Source organism: Artemia franciscana, unplaced genomic scaffold (genome assembly GCF_032884065.1).
Source record: "Artemia franciscana unplaced genomic scaffold, ASM3288406v1 Scaffold_1304, whole genome shotgun sequence".
NCBI classification, from domain to species: domain Eukaryota; kingdom Metazoa; phylum Arthropoda; class Branchiopoda; order Anostraca; family Artemiidae; genus Artemia; species Artemia franciscana.
In genome coordinates this window covers 88,000-104,247 of record NW_027062789.1, presented here as the reverse complement: position 1 = coordinate 104,247, position 16,248 = coordinate 88,000, and the positions used below count along the sequence as shown (strand labels likewise).

Here is a 16,248-nt window from a genome sequence, read left to right as displayed (position 1 = left end):
TCTTAGAAAGATTTCAATTTCAGCATACATCTTTAGATTAAGCGTTAACCTCCAGCGCTCCCATATCTTATCAGCACGGAAAGATCTTGGCTGTATTCCAGGAATGAAAACGGTAATTTCTGTTTTGACCTATCAGCCTCTTCGGAATCCAGTTTCCAACTGCAAGAGTGTATGGTTTGGACAGAGCGCCCATTATTGTCGCGAAGATAGCTTTGGGTTGCTTTTGAAAAGTAAATGCGCAACTGGTGTCTATATAGTCTGTGAGTAGAAGCGATCTCAGAAAGTATATATAAGTTTTATTGCAAATGTCTGAGGGCCAGTGTTGCCACAACTTCAAGACAAATTTAGTCTAGGCAAATAAATTGTACCATATCCCAATTTATACCTGCGGATATATCTCCACAAGCAATGTCTAGCCGCGCTCTGATCACTTTGGCTCTTAAAGAGGGCATTAGAACTTCTGATTACCAATCAAATGAGTCCCCTCCAAATCAGATATGATCACCCTCTCTACGAGAACCTTTTATGCCCTCAGGGTACAACTTAAGACCCTTGGCCTGAGAGTCTTAGGTTGGGGTGGGGGTCTTCCTTACAGACACAATTTTTGGACCCTTCAACTACAACGAACGGGGAGCATATTTCCTCGGGGGGGGAATTTCCTATAGAAGCAGAGCCAGATATCTTGGCACTATTCAAAAAATGATTAGAAGTTAAATAAAGAATGTTTTTTTCTCAACGGAAAGTAAGGAGCAACACTAAAACTTCAAACAAACGTGAGTTATTTGTATATTAGAGTTGCTCCCCTCTCAACACCTCGCTCTTTACGCTTAAGTTTAAATTTTGCCCCAATTTTTAAAGAAAGACTTGTGAAACACCAGGGTTGTTTAATTAGAACAATAAGTCTTTGTTTTTTAAGGTGCCGAAGAACTTCAGGGTCAAAATCATGGTGTTGAGAATTGTGATTATCCCCTCATATACGAAATAAATTCTGTTTATTTTAAGTTTTAATGTCGCTCCTTACTTTCAGTTGAAAGACTTGTTGTTTTTTTATGTAATTAGTTACTGAGTCAAGTTGTCTCCTTGTCAAACAGTTCTTGGTAACGAACTGTAGTAAGGAGCGACCCGGCTCAATAGTAACCAAAACTCTAAAAAATTGAATTTTTATATCAATAGCTACATCAAAAGAATCGCATTTTAATGCTGATTTTAAATATTTAAGTTTCATCAAGTTTAGTCTTACCCATCAAAAGTTACGAGCCTGAGAGAATTTGCCTTATTTAGGAAAATAGGAGGAAACACCCCCTAAAAGTCGTAGGATCTTAGCGAAAATGACACCATCAGATTCAGCGTATCAGATAACCCTATTGTAGAAGTTTCAAGCTCCTATCTACAAAAATGTGGAATTTTGTATTTTTTACCAGAAGACAAATCACGGGTGCGTGTTTATTTGTTTGTTTGTTTTTTTTTCCCAGGGGTCATCGTATCGACCAAGTGGTCCTAGAATGTCGCAAGAGGGCTCATTCTAACAGAAATGAAAATTTCTATCGCCCTTTTTAGGTGACCAAAAAAATTGGAGGGCATCTAGGCCCCCTCCCACGCTCATTTTTTTCCCAAAGTCAACCGATCAAAATTTTGAGATAGCCATTTTGTTCAACATAGTCGAAAACCATAATAACTATCTCTTTGGGGATTACTTACTCTCCCAAAATCCCTGGGGGAGGGGCTGCAAGTTACAAACTTTGACCAGTGTTTACATATAGTAATGGTTATTGGGAAGTGTACAGACGTTTTCAGGGGGATTTTATTTTGTTTGGGGGTGGGGCTTAGGAGAGGGGGCTATGTTGGAGGATCTTTCCTTGGAGGAATCTGTCATGGGGGAAGAAAAATTCAATGAAAAGGGCGCAGGATTCTCTAGCATTACTATAAGAAAACAATGAAAAATAAACATGAAAACGTTTTTTCAAATGAAAGGAAGAACTAGCATTGAAACTTAAAACGAACAGAGATTATTACGCATATGAGGGGTTCTAAAAATACTTTAGCATAAAGAGCGAGGTATTTAGGAGGAAATAAATACCTTGCTCTTTATGCTAAAGTATTTTTAGTAATTTCAACTACTTATTCTACGGCCTTTCTGATTCAGGGGTCTTTCTTAAAGAATTGGGACAATACTCACGATTTAGTGTAAAGAAGGAGGTATTAACGAGGGTACAAACCCCCTCATATACATAATAAAAATTAAAGAATATAAAAGTTTGTTACGTAAGTTAATTCTAAAGTTACGTATATTTTTTGCTAATAAAAAAATTCGTTAAAATTAAAATTAATAGTTGCCTTTTTATGTAACCGAAAAATTGCATGGCAACTAGGCCTCCTTCCCCATCCCATATTTCTCAGAATCGTATGATTAGAACTAAGAGAAAGCCATTTAGCCAAAAAAGGAATTAATATGCAAATTTCATTTGAATAGTTTACGTGTGGAGAGTCAATAGCAACATGCATTAATTCAAAAACGTTCAGAAATAAAATAAAAAAAACTAGTTTTTTTTAACTGAAAGTAAGGAGCGACATTAAAACTTAAAACGAACGGAAATTACTCCGTATATGAAATGGATTGTCCCCTCCGCAATCCCTCGCTCTTTACGCTAAAGTTTGACTCTTTGCCACAATTCTGCTTTTTAAAACAATTAAAAGTTTTAGCGTAAAGAGCGAGGGATTGCGGAGGGGACAATCCATTTCATATACGGAGTAATTTCTGTTCGTTTTAAGTTTTAATGTCGCTCCTTACTTTCAGTTAAAAAAACTAGTTTTTTTATGTAATTACATACTAGCGACAGCAATTGTTCAAATATACATTACAAAGTCAACTTCTTACTTTTTAATATAATTATCAAATATGTTGTCAATACATTACTCAATTACAATTTATAAAGAATTCAGTTAAATTATAGTTGGGGAAAAAGGAATATTGAATACCCGGGGGAACCCTAGCTTTCTTGTGAATTTTTTGGCATATGTAAGGTAATACAAGCCACAAAAATTATTCATATATATTTTATAAAGTAAACAATTATATTTCCTGATTTTAAGAATTTTTTCTATCAAACTGTGACAGTTGCGTCAATTCAGGCCATAGGGAGGGGGTATTCCTCTCAAAAAAAGAATTTTTAGAGCCCATCCTTAAATTTTGAAGAACAGCGGCTTAAATTTGTAAGGAGCGACCTGGCTGAAAAGTAAACGAAACTTTAAACGAATTTCGACACTAAAAGATACATCAAAAGAATCACATTTTAATACTGATTTTAAAAATATATGTTTCATCAAATTTAGTATTTGTCATCGAAAGTTACGAGCCTGAGAAAATTTGCCTTATTTTGTAAAATAGGGTGAAATACCCCTTAAACGTCACAGAATCTTAATAAAAATCACACCATCAGATTCAACGCATCAGAGAACTCTACTATAAAAGTTTCAAGCTCCTATCTACACAAATATGGAATTTCGGATTTTTTTTTGCCAGAAGACAGATCACGGGTGCGTGTTTCTTTGTTTTTTTTTGTTTTTTTTCCCAGGGGTCATCGTATCTCCCGAGTGGTCCTAGAATGTCACAAGAGGGCTTATTCTAACAGAAATGAAAAGTTCTAGTGCCCTTTTTAAGTGACAAAAAATTGGAGGCCACCTAGGACCCCTCCCGCGCTCTTTTTCCCAAAGACAACGGAGCAAAATTTTGAGATAGCCATTTTGTTCAGCATAGTCGAAAGCTATAATCACTACGTCTTTGGGGATGACTTATTCCCCCACAGTCCCAAGGGGAGGGGCGGCAAGTTACAAACTTTGACCAGTGTTTACATACAGTAGTGGTTATTGGGAAGTATATAGACGTTTTCAGGGGGATTTTTTGGTTTGGGGGATGGGTTGAGGGTAGAGGGCTATGTGGGAGGATCTTTCCTTGGATAAATATGTCATGGGGAAAGAGAAATTCAATGAAAAGGGCGCGGGATTTTCTAGCATTACTATAAAAAAAAAACAATGAATAAATAAACATAAAAAAGTTTTTTCAACTGAAAGTAAGGAGTAGCATTAAAACTTAAAACGAACAGAGGTTATTACGTATATGAGGGGTTCTTCTCCTCCTAAATACCTCGTTCTTTATGGTAAAGTATTTTAGTAATTTCAACTATTTATCCTATGGTCTTTCTGATTCAGGGGTCATTCTTAAAGAATTGGGACAAAACTTTAGCTTTAGAGTAAAGAGCTAGGCATTAACGAAGGGACAAACCCTCTCATATACATAATAAAAATATAAGAATATAGAATTTTGTTACATAAGTTAATTCTCAAGTTACGTATATTTTCTACTAATAAAAACGTTCGTTAAAAATTTAAAGTTCTAGTTGCCTATTTAAGTAACCATAAAATTGGACGGCAACTAGGCCTCCTTCCCCACCCCTTATTTCTCAAAATCGTCTTATCAAAACTAATAGAAAGCCATTTAGCCAAAAAAAGAATTAATATGCAAATTTCATTTTAATAATTTATGTGTGGAGAGCCAAAATCAAACATGCATTAATTCAAAAACATTCAGAAATTAAACAAAAAAAAAACTAGTTTTTTTAACTGAAAGTAAGGAGTGACATTAAAACTTAAAACGAGCAGAAATTACTCCGTGCATAAAGGGGGCTGTTCTCTTCTCAACGCCCCGCTCTTTACGCTAAAGTTTTTTCTGTTTAATAAAGTAGAATTGAGAGAAAGAGTCAAACTATAACGTAAAAAGTGGGGCGTTGAGAAGGGAACAGCCCTTTTCCTACGCGGAGTAATGTCTGCTCGTTTTAAGTTTTAATGTCGCTCTTTAATTTCAGTTAATAAAAAAACTAGTTTTTTTGTTTGTTTAATCTGGGTTAAGACCACTACTTAGCAGATCCACGAGTTATCTAAAGTAGAAAAAGTACAATAAGATTATACATGTGAATTAGGACGGTGACGTTTTAAAGAGGATGACCCAAGGAGCTTAGACACCTCTCTTCATTTTAAAATTAATTATAAAATTATCAGCATTTAACACTTAAAATAATGATAAGTTAATAGCAAAATTAAATTCTACCACGAAATAAGAGCAGGTCACACGAAAATTTTGAATGTCATTTATTGTTTTAAAAACTGTTACTAAATATTTCAAATAATTTTATAGAGACTCAGATAATGAACAAAACGAAGGGAGTGGTCTCTGGAAAGCCATTGCATTTAAAGGACTTTCAATTATAGTTGATTTAAACAATAATGATTCAGTCGGTGTTGGGAAGAAAATGCAAACAGGATTAAAAGTAAGTCTCTTTTCAAAATAAAGAATTAAGAAAACCTAAAAAGAAAGCCAAGAGGAAAAAGGTCCCTAATGAGCATTTAATGATATAATAAAATAAAACAAAACTATATATATTAATATAATAACAAAATATATCCATATAAATATATCTATTTATAAATATAATTATATGAACATTAACATGTGTACATATTATATATATGTAAAATAGACCAACGATCATATAATAGAAACTCCAGGGTTTAATCAGCACTTCAGAACCCAGAGACAAGTGTTGTAAATAATGAAACAGGGGCAGATAAGGTTTTTTTTGGAAGGAATGATAATTTCACTTCGTCAGGGGCTCATTCTATTGTAAACAGAAAATTCTATTTCCCTTTTTAAGTGTCAAAAGGAACCAGAGTGCTGCTAGTACTCATGCCTTTTTATCCCAAATCCATCTGATCGAATTTTTGAGATATCTATTTTGTTAAAGTAAGTTGAAAGATCGGATGACGAAAATTCTAGGGTCAATGCAACCCCCCCAGAGCCCGGGTGCAAGTGTTGTATATTATGTCCGGAGGGCATACAAGGTGTTTTGCGAAGGTATTGAAAATAGTTCAAAGATCAGATAAACCAAACCCCCTTATTTAATATATATTGATTATATATCCAATTTTCAGTTTAATTTTATTATTTTTTGTCAAAACTGTTAATTTATTTTGGAAGAGATAAATTATTTTGAAAGAGGGAATTTCGAAAAGCTTGAAACTTAAAAACGAACAAAATCAATTTAAAAAAAACTTTCGGAAACACAAGTTTTCTAAAGAAAAGTAAAGGTCATATTAAACTAAAGATGAGAGGAAATAGAAGCCTAAAATAACTCTAAGAGAACAGGGTGTGTAGAAACAGGAGCATTGCAGGACCTCCATATTTTAGCAGCTCTGAGTTTAAGCCACAGATACCCGCAGCTTTATTATTCTTGAGTCTTTTTACTGCATGTCCAATTTCTGAGGGGCTGAAAGGCTCATTTGGAGGAACATCTGTTCCAGGTCTTTGACTGCAAGGTTGTCTAGGACTATCATTAGGAGGCGCAGACGGACCAGTATTGTTGAGGAGCGAACAGAAGTGGTCCTTCCACCACTCAAGACAAGAACCTTCGTCAGAGAGAAGTCATCCCTGGACAGGACGGGACCCAAGGTGGGAGTTTTATTTTCAGTGAGGTCTCGGAGATGCTTGAATAGGCTGTCCATGTCTTTCTTTTTTGCAGCTAGCTCAATTTCATTGGCTTTCCTTGCAACAAACTGGGTTCTATCCCGGTGAATGAGTCTGTTCCGCACTCCAATGAGCCTCCGATATGTGGTCATATCCACATATCGGATGTGCTATGACTTGCAGTGTTTCATTAGTTAGCCACGATTTCTTTGGATAACTCCTCTTGCCAAGCACTAGTTGTGCTGCATCACTGGTCTGCAATTTAAAATGCTTCCAGAGATCTTCGCTGCTATTAAGTGAGCCAAGGGCCTCAAAGCTATTCGATATCTCGATACTGTACTTCTGGTACATTTTTTTCATGCGTTTCAGTCATTTGAAAATTGCTCAACTTGTGAATCATTTTTATAAAAATAGTTTCGTCCTCTTTGGACGATTTGTTACTATGCCTTACAAAATTAGTTTCACAAACATCACTAATTTAAGTTACGTGGGAAAATGTTTCCATGGAGAAATTTCTCGTGGGGGAAGGAAATTTTCCATGGAGGGGAGCTGGATTTCCCGACATTATTAAAGAAACTTTCAGCAATTAAATAAGAACAAGTTTGTTTTTTCAACTGAAAGTAAGAAGTAACATTAAAACTGAAAAGTAACAGAAAATATTACGTATATGACATGGTTTGCCTCTCCCCTGTAGCTTGCTCTTGCGCTGAAGTTTATTTTTTAGCTTTGAAAAGAGGCTACTATTCTAACTAAATAACCTTTTCGATTCAGGAGTCATTCTTACCCAACTGAAACAAAATTCACGCTTAGGTTATTATTTCTTTAAAAAAAGTAAAATTAATATTCAAATTGCACGTTAATTATTCATATACGGTGAGTGAAAATCAAAATCTGAGTTAATTCAAAAACGTTCAGAAATTCAATACAAAAAAAAAGTTTTTTTAACTGAAAGTAAGGAGCGACATTAAAACTTAAAACGGACAGAAATCATTTGGTATATGAAAAGGGCTGTCCCCTCCTCAACACTCCGCTCTTTACACCAAAGTTTTGTATTGTTTTATAAAGTAAAGTTATGAGGAAGAGTCAAACTTTAGCGTGAAGAGCGGGCGTTGAGGAAGGGACAGTCCTTTTCATATGCGGACTAGTTTCCATTCATTTTAAGTTTTAATTTCGCTCCCTACTTTCAGTTAAAAAAACTTGTTTTTTCATTCAATTAAGTTTAAGAACAGGGACGTTTAAGGTATTTATTTGAAACACTTTTCTATTTCCCAAAAACACACGAGGAGTATGTCTCAGGATGGGACAGTGGGGTAAATTCAATAAAATTTAGTGGGGAGGGTGAGATTCATTTTTCAAACCAAGAAGGGTCAATTTTGATTTTTTTTTTTTTTCAATGAAAACAGAAACAGGTAGCCCATTTGTAAATTACAATTCCAAAAAATATACTTCTCAAAATATAGAAGGAGGGGGAAATAAATTTACAATTGATCCCCATCCTCTGCTAATCGATACGCCAGGGAGGAGTAAATTTGTCAGTATAGCAAAAGATATGAGTTTCCTTATAAATTAACGACGAACAAAAATAATGGGAGCCATAGCTACTTGGAGTTGGAGGTTAATGGAGTTCGTCCGGAATGAGGCAGACTCTGTCTGCTGACCACGTGCCTCTGGATATGGGGTTTCTCCCCTAACTAAACACTCCGATCAGGACGGCCGCAACCTCATGTGACGGGTGGAGCCCACCCCGGGAATCTCAGTACCTAGGTTTAACCTAGCTCTAATCAGATTCCAGGCCTAGGGTCGGTTGGGCTAGCGACCCTCCACCCGAAAATTAAGTGCTACGAAAAGTGACAATATAGCGTCGGACCCAGATTCCCTTTTAAGATCTTGACCATCGCGCGTCAATGGACATGCTGACGACGTCAGAAAGACTGAAAGACTAAACCTTATGGACCGAAGGGGGCTACGAATAGCCACCTGGATTGTCTTGACTTTGAATGAGCCTGCGTCAAAGAACCTACTCTCTGAAGAACTTCGCAAGAATAAAGTGTCAATTGCAGGTCTTACAGAAACACGTCTTACCGGAAGCGGAGAAGAGCGAATAGGTAACAGTGACTCATTGCTCTGGTCTGGAGGAAGCTCGAGAAGGAATGGTGTTGGCCTTGCACTAAATGACCTTACAAGAAAGGCCTTACTTTTACACGAAGCTGTATCGGACAGATTAATGAACGCCCGCTTTGGACACAAGCATGGCAAGATGACTGTCATCACATGCTATGCCCCGACCAACGATTCTGATGATGCAACTAAAGAGGATTTCTACTCTGCTTTGTCCAGATGCCTTGCAATAGTTCCCCCTCATGATATAACTGTTCTCCTTGGCGACTTTAATGCGACAGTACGCGATGATATGGGTTTATGGCGTGGCACAGTTGGTCCTGTATCCCCCGACCCACTTAACGACAATGGGCTTCGCTTACTTGAACTGTGCCGATCTCACGACCTCTACATTACAAACACCTACTTCCAACGCAAAACTATTCCTCAGTACACGTGGTATAGTAATGACGGTCGTACAAAGAAGATGATTGACTACGTCATTATTTCCAAACGCTGGAGATCATTGGTGAAGAACTGCAGAACTTACAGATCAGCAGAGCTTGGAAACGCAGACCATAGGCTTGTGTGCGCCGATCTTCGGCTTCGCCTCCATGCACAACGATCGAAAAGAAAACCCGTCGCTGCAGATATTGGGAAACTAAAGGAACCAGATACTCGCCAGAAGTACAGTATCGAGATATCGAATAGCTTTGAGGCCCTTGGCTCACTTAATAGCAGCGAAGATCTCTGGAAGTATTTTAAATTGCAGACCAGTGATGCAGCACAACTAGTGCTTGGCAAGAGGAGTTATCCAAAGAAATCGTGGCTAACTAATGAAACACTGCAAGTCATAGAGCAAAGACGGAAGGCAAGACTTCTTGGGGATATGACCACATATCGGAGGCTCAATGGAGTGCGGAACAGACTCATTCACCGGGATAGAACCCAGTTTGTTGCAAGGAAAGCCAATGAAATTGAGCTAGCTGCAAAAAAGAAAGACATGGACAGCCTATTCAAGCATCTCCGAGACCTCACTGAAAATAAAACTCCCACCTTGGGTCCCGTCCTGTCCAGGGATGACTTCTCTCTGACGAAGGTTCTTGTCTTGAGTGGTGGAAGGACCACTCACATCCTTACTTTCAGTTAAAAAAACTTTTTTTTTGTATTGAATTTCTGAACGTTTTTGAATTAACTCAGATTTTGATTTTCACTCACCGTATATGAATAATTAACGTGCAATTTGAATATTAATTTTACTTTTTTTAAACAAATAATAACCTAAGCGTGAATTTTGTTTCAGTTGGTTAAGAATGACTCCTGAATCGAAAAGGTTATTTAGTTAGAATAGTAGCCTCTTTTCAAAGCTAAAAAATAAACTTCAGCGCAAGAGCAAGCTACAGGGGAGAGGCAAACCATGTCATATACGTAATATTTTCTGTTACTTTTCAGTTTTAATGTTACTTCTTACTTTCAGTTGAAAAAACTTGTTCTTATTTAATTGCTGAAAGTTTCTTTAATAATGTCGGGAAATCCAGCTCCCCTCCATGGAAAATTCCCTTCCCCCACGAGAAATTTCTCCATGGAAAGATTTTCCCACGTAACTTAAATTAGTGATATTTGTGAAACTAATTTTGTAAGGCATAGTAACAAATCGTCCAAAGAGGACGAAACTATTTTTATAAAAATGATTCACAAGTTGAGCAACTTTCAAATGACTGAAACGCATGAAAAAAATATCTTTAAAATATAGGTAATAATTTATTATGATATAATACTTAATAATATATACGTATTTACTCGATATATGTATGATTTATTAAAACATTAATAGTTTCAATGTTATTCCTTACTTTTAGTTGGAAAGAACTTGTTATTTTTTAAAATTTAATAACAACCACAAGCCGAAGACATACAATATCTTTGGTTCAGTATCACATAAAAAGCATAGTTATAAAGCTGCTTACAGTAAAACTAAATGCTAAGTTTAAAAGGAAAATAACACCAACAAATTATTGCTTATATTGGCCGTTATTTAACAAAATTCGAACTCTAGCGTAAAGAACGAGGTATTGAAAGGGGAGAGGGAACTTCCTCATGTACGTAATATGAGTGGGTTAGCCTCCTCGTCAATACCTCGCTCTTTAAGCTATTAAATAAAAAAACAATTTTTTTTTAACTGAAAGTAAGGAGCGACATTAAAACTTAAAACGCACAGAAAATACTTCGTATATGAAAGAGGCTGCTTCCTCATCAGCACCCCGTTCTTTACGCTAAAGTTTGACTCGTTCTCTCAATTCTTCTTTTTAAAACAGTAAAAAAACTAATAAAAAACTAATAAAGTAAAAAACAAGGCTAAAGAGATATGGCTATCACAAAATTTGATCTGTTGATTTTGGGGGAAAATGAGGGCGGGAGGGGGTTTAGCTTCAATTCTTTGATCACTTAAAAAGGGCACTAGAACTTTTAATTTCCATTCGAATGATCCCTCTCGCGAAGTTCTAGGACCACTGAGTCTACATAATTACCCCTGGAAAAAAACAAACAAGTAAACACGCACCCGTGATCTTTCTTCGCACAAAAAACACAAATTCCACATGTTTGCAGATAAGAGCTTTAAACCCTACAGCATGATTCTCTGATACGCTGAATCCGACGGTGTGATTTTCATTAAAAACCTATACCTTTTAGGAGGTGTAAATTAAAAAAAAAAATTGAAAACACCTGAAATACTTGCAACCCTTCCCCCAGAAGCTTAGAGGGGTCAGTCATCCTCAAAACTATAATTATTAGATCTTTAGACCATGCTGAACAAAATGGCTATCTCAAAATTTTGAGTAGAAAACTTTGCTACTAGGTCTTTCTATTTCCCATTAAACGAACCCTCTTCCGATCATCTAGGATCAATTCATTAAAACTCATTAAAACTCAAAACTCAGTTCATTAAAACTTATATATACTAACCATGTTTCCACGTATATCTAAAGAATCTCGCAATTTGAATTTATATTTACAATTTTTGAAGGGTTGATTCAATTGTTGAGTAACGAAGAAATGATACTTTTGACCAACCCGAAAGCAGGGCTGCCAACAGTGGTACAATTGTAACATTTTGGTACATTTCACCCAGTGTTGCCAACAGCGGTACAATTATACCATTTTGGTACATTTCAAAGGTACATTCTGGTACGATCAAAAATTTCCTGGTACATTTTACAAAATGTGGTACAATATTGTACAATAAGATTTGACTGGGCGTCAGGACGCAGTGAGCAGAGGGAATTGTAGTTTTATTTGTTTTCTCTTCTAGAGTTTTAAGTTTTCCTTTACACATTTATTTAGGTGCCTGTTTTTGGCCTCTTGCGGTCATAATATAGCGTTAAGCAGCACAGCCATCTGTAGGGTAAGCACAAAATAGATGAGGAGATAAAATAGGTATTTGGAGGAGTTACACCAAAATGGTCTCTGCAGGAGAAAGGAGGTCACCCAAATATCTTTGAAAGAAGATATCTGATGCTTTGTTTTCTTTATTCTGAGAAGGAAAATGTAATTTTCCGATCGTCCACGTTATAACCCGGTCTGGGAAAGAAAGGTCTAGGCACCCTGGATGTATATAAAATATAGGAAAATGGAAAGAACCAACCGCTATAAAAAAAAAATAAGATTAATTTGAATTCTGAATAGCGATTATCATATTATTATAATGCAATAAGAGTTGTAAAGTGTAGCATCATGAGTTCTTTGGAAATCACCATTAAGGAAAAAAATTAGAGCTTGGCTTTCCGAGGAATTTTAAGAGTTACAAAATGTGGCCTCATGAGTCATTTGGAAATTACCATCAAAGAGCAAATTTAAATTTTGGCTTTCACAGGAATTTTAAGAGTTGCAAAGTGAAGCATCATGAATCATTTGGAAATTACCATCAAAGAGCAAATTTAAATTTGGGCTTTCACAGGAATTTTAAGAGTTGCAAGGTGAAGCCTCGTGAGTCATTTGGAAATTACCATCAAAGAGCAAATTTAAATTTTGGCTTTCACAGGAATTTTAAGAGTTGCAAAGTGAAGCCTCATGAATCATTTGGAAATTACCATCAAAGACCAAATTTAAATTTTGGCTTTCACAGGAATTTTGAGAGTTGCAAAGTGAAGCGTCATGAGTCATTTGGAAATTACCATCAAAGAGCAAACTTAAATTTGGGCTTTCACAGGAATTCTAAGAATTACAAAGTGTAGCCTAAAGTGTAGCTTGGAATTTGTCAGTTTATGCTTGTATACTGACAAAGAGACCATTGCCCTAATTTTTTTTCATACAACAATCGTGAAGGTCTACTAAGCAGTGTTGCCAACAGCGGTACAATTGTACCATTTTGGTACATTTCACCTCTAAAGGTACATTCTGGTACAATCAAATTTCTGGTTTTGTGCCTAGCGCAAAAAAAATTTTCGTCTTGCCCGTAGCATGACACGCAAAAAAATAGATATGGTACAATTTTTTAATCAGTGGTACAATTTTGGAGCGTTTTGCAGTACTTTTTCTTCCGAAGCGTTGGCAACACTGGTTAGAATAGTACAGACAGTAATTAAAAAAGAATAGAAGTCATTGCTTTAGACCTGAAAGTCATTTAAGTATAACGAACCTGAGAAAATTTTCCTTATTTTAGAAAATAGGGGGAAACAACCCCTAAGAGTCGTAGAATTTTAACTTAAAATCACACCATCAGATTTAGCGTATCAGAGAACCCTATTGTAATAGTTTCAACCTCCTGTCTACAAAAATGTGGAATTTTGTATTTTTTACAGAAGGCAGATCACGGATGCGTGTTTATTTGTTTGTTTTTTTTGTTGTTGTTTTGTTTTTTCCCAGGGGTGATCGTATCGACCCAGTGGTCCTAGAATCTTGCGAGAGGACTCATTCTAACGGAAATAAAAAGTTCTACTGCCTTTTTTAAGAGACCAAAAAAACTGGAGGGTAGCTAGGCCCCCTCCCACTCCAATTTTTTTCCCAAAGTCACCGGATTAAAATTCTGAGATAGCCATTTTACTCATCTTAGTCAATAAACCTTAAAACTATGTCTTCGGGGACGACTTACTCCCCCACAGTACCCGTGGGAGGGTCTACAAGTTACAAACTTTGACCAGTGCTTACGTATATTAATGTTTATTTGGAACTGTACAGACGTTTTAGGGGGAAGGAGGGGGTTGAAAAGAGGGGGATACGTTGGGGGAACTTTCCTTAGAGGAATTTACCATGGGCGAAAAAAATTTTCATGAAGGGAGCGCAGGATTTTCTAGCATTATTTGAAAAAAAAAGAAAAAATAAATATAAAAAAGTTTTTTCAAATGAAAGTAAGGAAAAGTATTAAAACTTAAAACGAACAGAAATTATTACGCATATGATGGGCTCACCTCCTTCTAATACCCTGCTCTTTACGCTAAAGTAATTTTAGTAATTTTAACCATTTATTCTACGGCTTTTGTGATTCAGGGGTCATTCTTAAGAAATTGGGACAAAATTCAAGCTTTAATGTTAAGAATGAGGTACTGACGAAGGGGTGAATCCCCTCATATACGTAATAAAAACATGAGAATACAGAAGTTCGTTATGTAAGCTAATTTATAGGTTACCTATATCTTTTAATAATAAAAACATTCATAAAAAATTTAAATTTCTAGTTGCCTTTTTAAGTAACCAAAAAATCGGAGGGTAACTAGGCTTCCTCCCCCGCTCTTTTTTTCTCAAAATCATTCGATCGAAAATATGAGAAAGCAATTTAGCCAAAAAAATAAATATACAAATTTGATTTTAATTATTCATCTGCGGAGAGCCAAAATCAAAACATGCATTGATTCAAAAACGTTCCGAAATTAAATAAAAAAAACAAGTTTTTTTTAACAGAAAGTAAGGAGCGGCATTAAAACTTGAAATGAACAGAAATTACTTCGCATATGAAAGGGGTTGCTTCCTCATCAACGCCCCACTCTTTACGCTAAAGGTTTTACTGTTTTAAAAAGTAGAGTTAAGAGAAAGATTCAAACATGACTTTGTCTCTCAACTCTAGTTTTTGAAACAGTAAAAAACTTTAGCGTAAAGAGCGGGGCGTTGAGGAGGGAACAGCGTCTTTTATATAAGGAGTAATTTCTGTTCGTTTTAAGTTTTAATATCGCTCCTTACTTTCAGTTAAAAAATCTTTTTTTTTAATTTGATTTCTGAACGTTTTTAAATTAAAGCATGTTTTGATTTTGGCTCTCCGCACATTAATAATTAAAACCAAATTTGCATATTAATTTATTTTTATGGCTAATTGGCCTTTCTCATAGTTTTGATCGGATGATTTTGAGAAAAAAGCGAGGGAGTAGGCATAGTTACCCTCCAATTTTTGTTGTTGTTTAAAAAATGTTTTTATTAGTAAAAATACACGTAACGTTCGAATTAGCTTACTTAACAAACTTCTATATTTGTATGTTTTTATTATGTATATGAGGTGGTTCACCACCTGGTCAATACGTCGCTCTTTACACTAAAGCTTAAATTTTGTCCCAATTGCTTAAGAATGACCTTTAAATCACAAAGGCCTTAGAAAACATAGTTGAAATTAATAAAGTTACTTTAGCGTAAAGAGCGAGGCATTAGGAGGAGGTGAACCCCTCATATGCGTAACAATCTTTTTTCGATTTAATTTTTAATGCGGCTCCTTACTTTCAGTTGAAAAACTTTTTAATATTCATCTTTCATTGTTCTTTAAAAAAAAAATAAAAAATCCTGCGCCCCTTCATGGAAGTTTTCTTCTCCCATGGTAATTCCTACATTGAAATATCCCCCTGCATAACTCCTTCCCCTCAACCCCTACCCCCAACCAAAAAAATCCCCCTGAAAGCGTCTTTACACTTCCCAATAACCATTACTATGTGTAAACACTGGTCAAAGTTTGTAACTTGCAGCCCCTCCCACAGGGACTGTGAAGGAGTAAGTCGTCCCCAAAGACAGAGTTATTAGGTTTTTTGACTATGGTGAATAAAATGGCTATCTCAGACTTTTGATCCAGTGACTTTGGGAAAAAATGAGCGTGGAAGGGGGCCTAGATGCCCTGCAATTTTTTTGGTCACTTAAAAAGGGCACTAGAACTTTTCATTTCCGTTAGAACAAGCCCTCACACGATATTTTAGGACCACTGGGTCGATAAAATCATCCCTGGGAAAAAAACAACAACACAAACACGCATCCGTGATCTGTCTTGTAATTAAATAAAAAAAACAAGTTTTTTTAACTGAAAGTAAGGAGCGACATAAAAACTTAAAACGAACAGAAATTAATTCGTATATGAAAGAGGCTGCTTCCTCATCAACGCCCCGCTCTTTACGCTAAAGTTTGACTCTGTCTCTCAATTCTTCTTTTTAAAACAGTAAAAAACTTTAGCGTAACTTTTTCTGTTCGTTTTAAGTTTTAATGTCGCTCCTTACTTTCAGTTAAAAAAACTTGTTTTTTTTATTTAATTTCTGAACGTTTTTGAATCAATGCATGTTTTGATTTTGGCTCTCCGCAGAGGAATATTTAAAACGAAATTTGCATTTTTTTTTTTTTGGCTAAATGGCTTTCTCATAATTTTGATCGAATGATTTTGAGAAAAAAAGAGCGGGGGA

At 35.8% G+C, this 16,248-nt stretch overlaps 1 protein-coding gene across 1 annotated transcript; it reads left to right on the top strand.

The window, feature by feature from the left end:
* The first annotated feature begins 8,462 nt into the window (after positions 1 to 8,462).
* On the top strand, positions 8,463 to 9,761 carry LOC136042450 (craniofacial development protein 2-like). Its single transcript, XM_065727413.1, has one exon. The coding sequence runs from the start codon at positions 8,463 to 8,465 to the stop codon at positions 9,759 to 9,761; it is 1,299 nt and encodes a 432-aa protein (XP_065583485.1).
* The last annotated feature ends 6,487 nt before the right edge of the window (positions 9,762 to 16,248 follow it).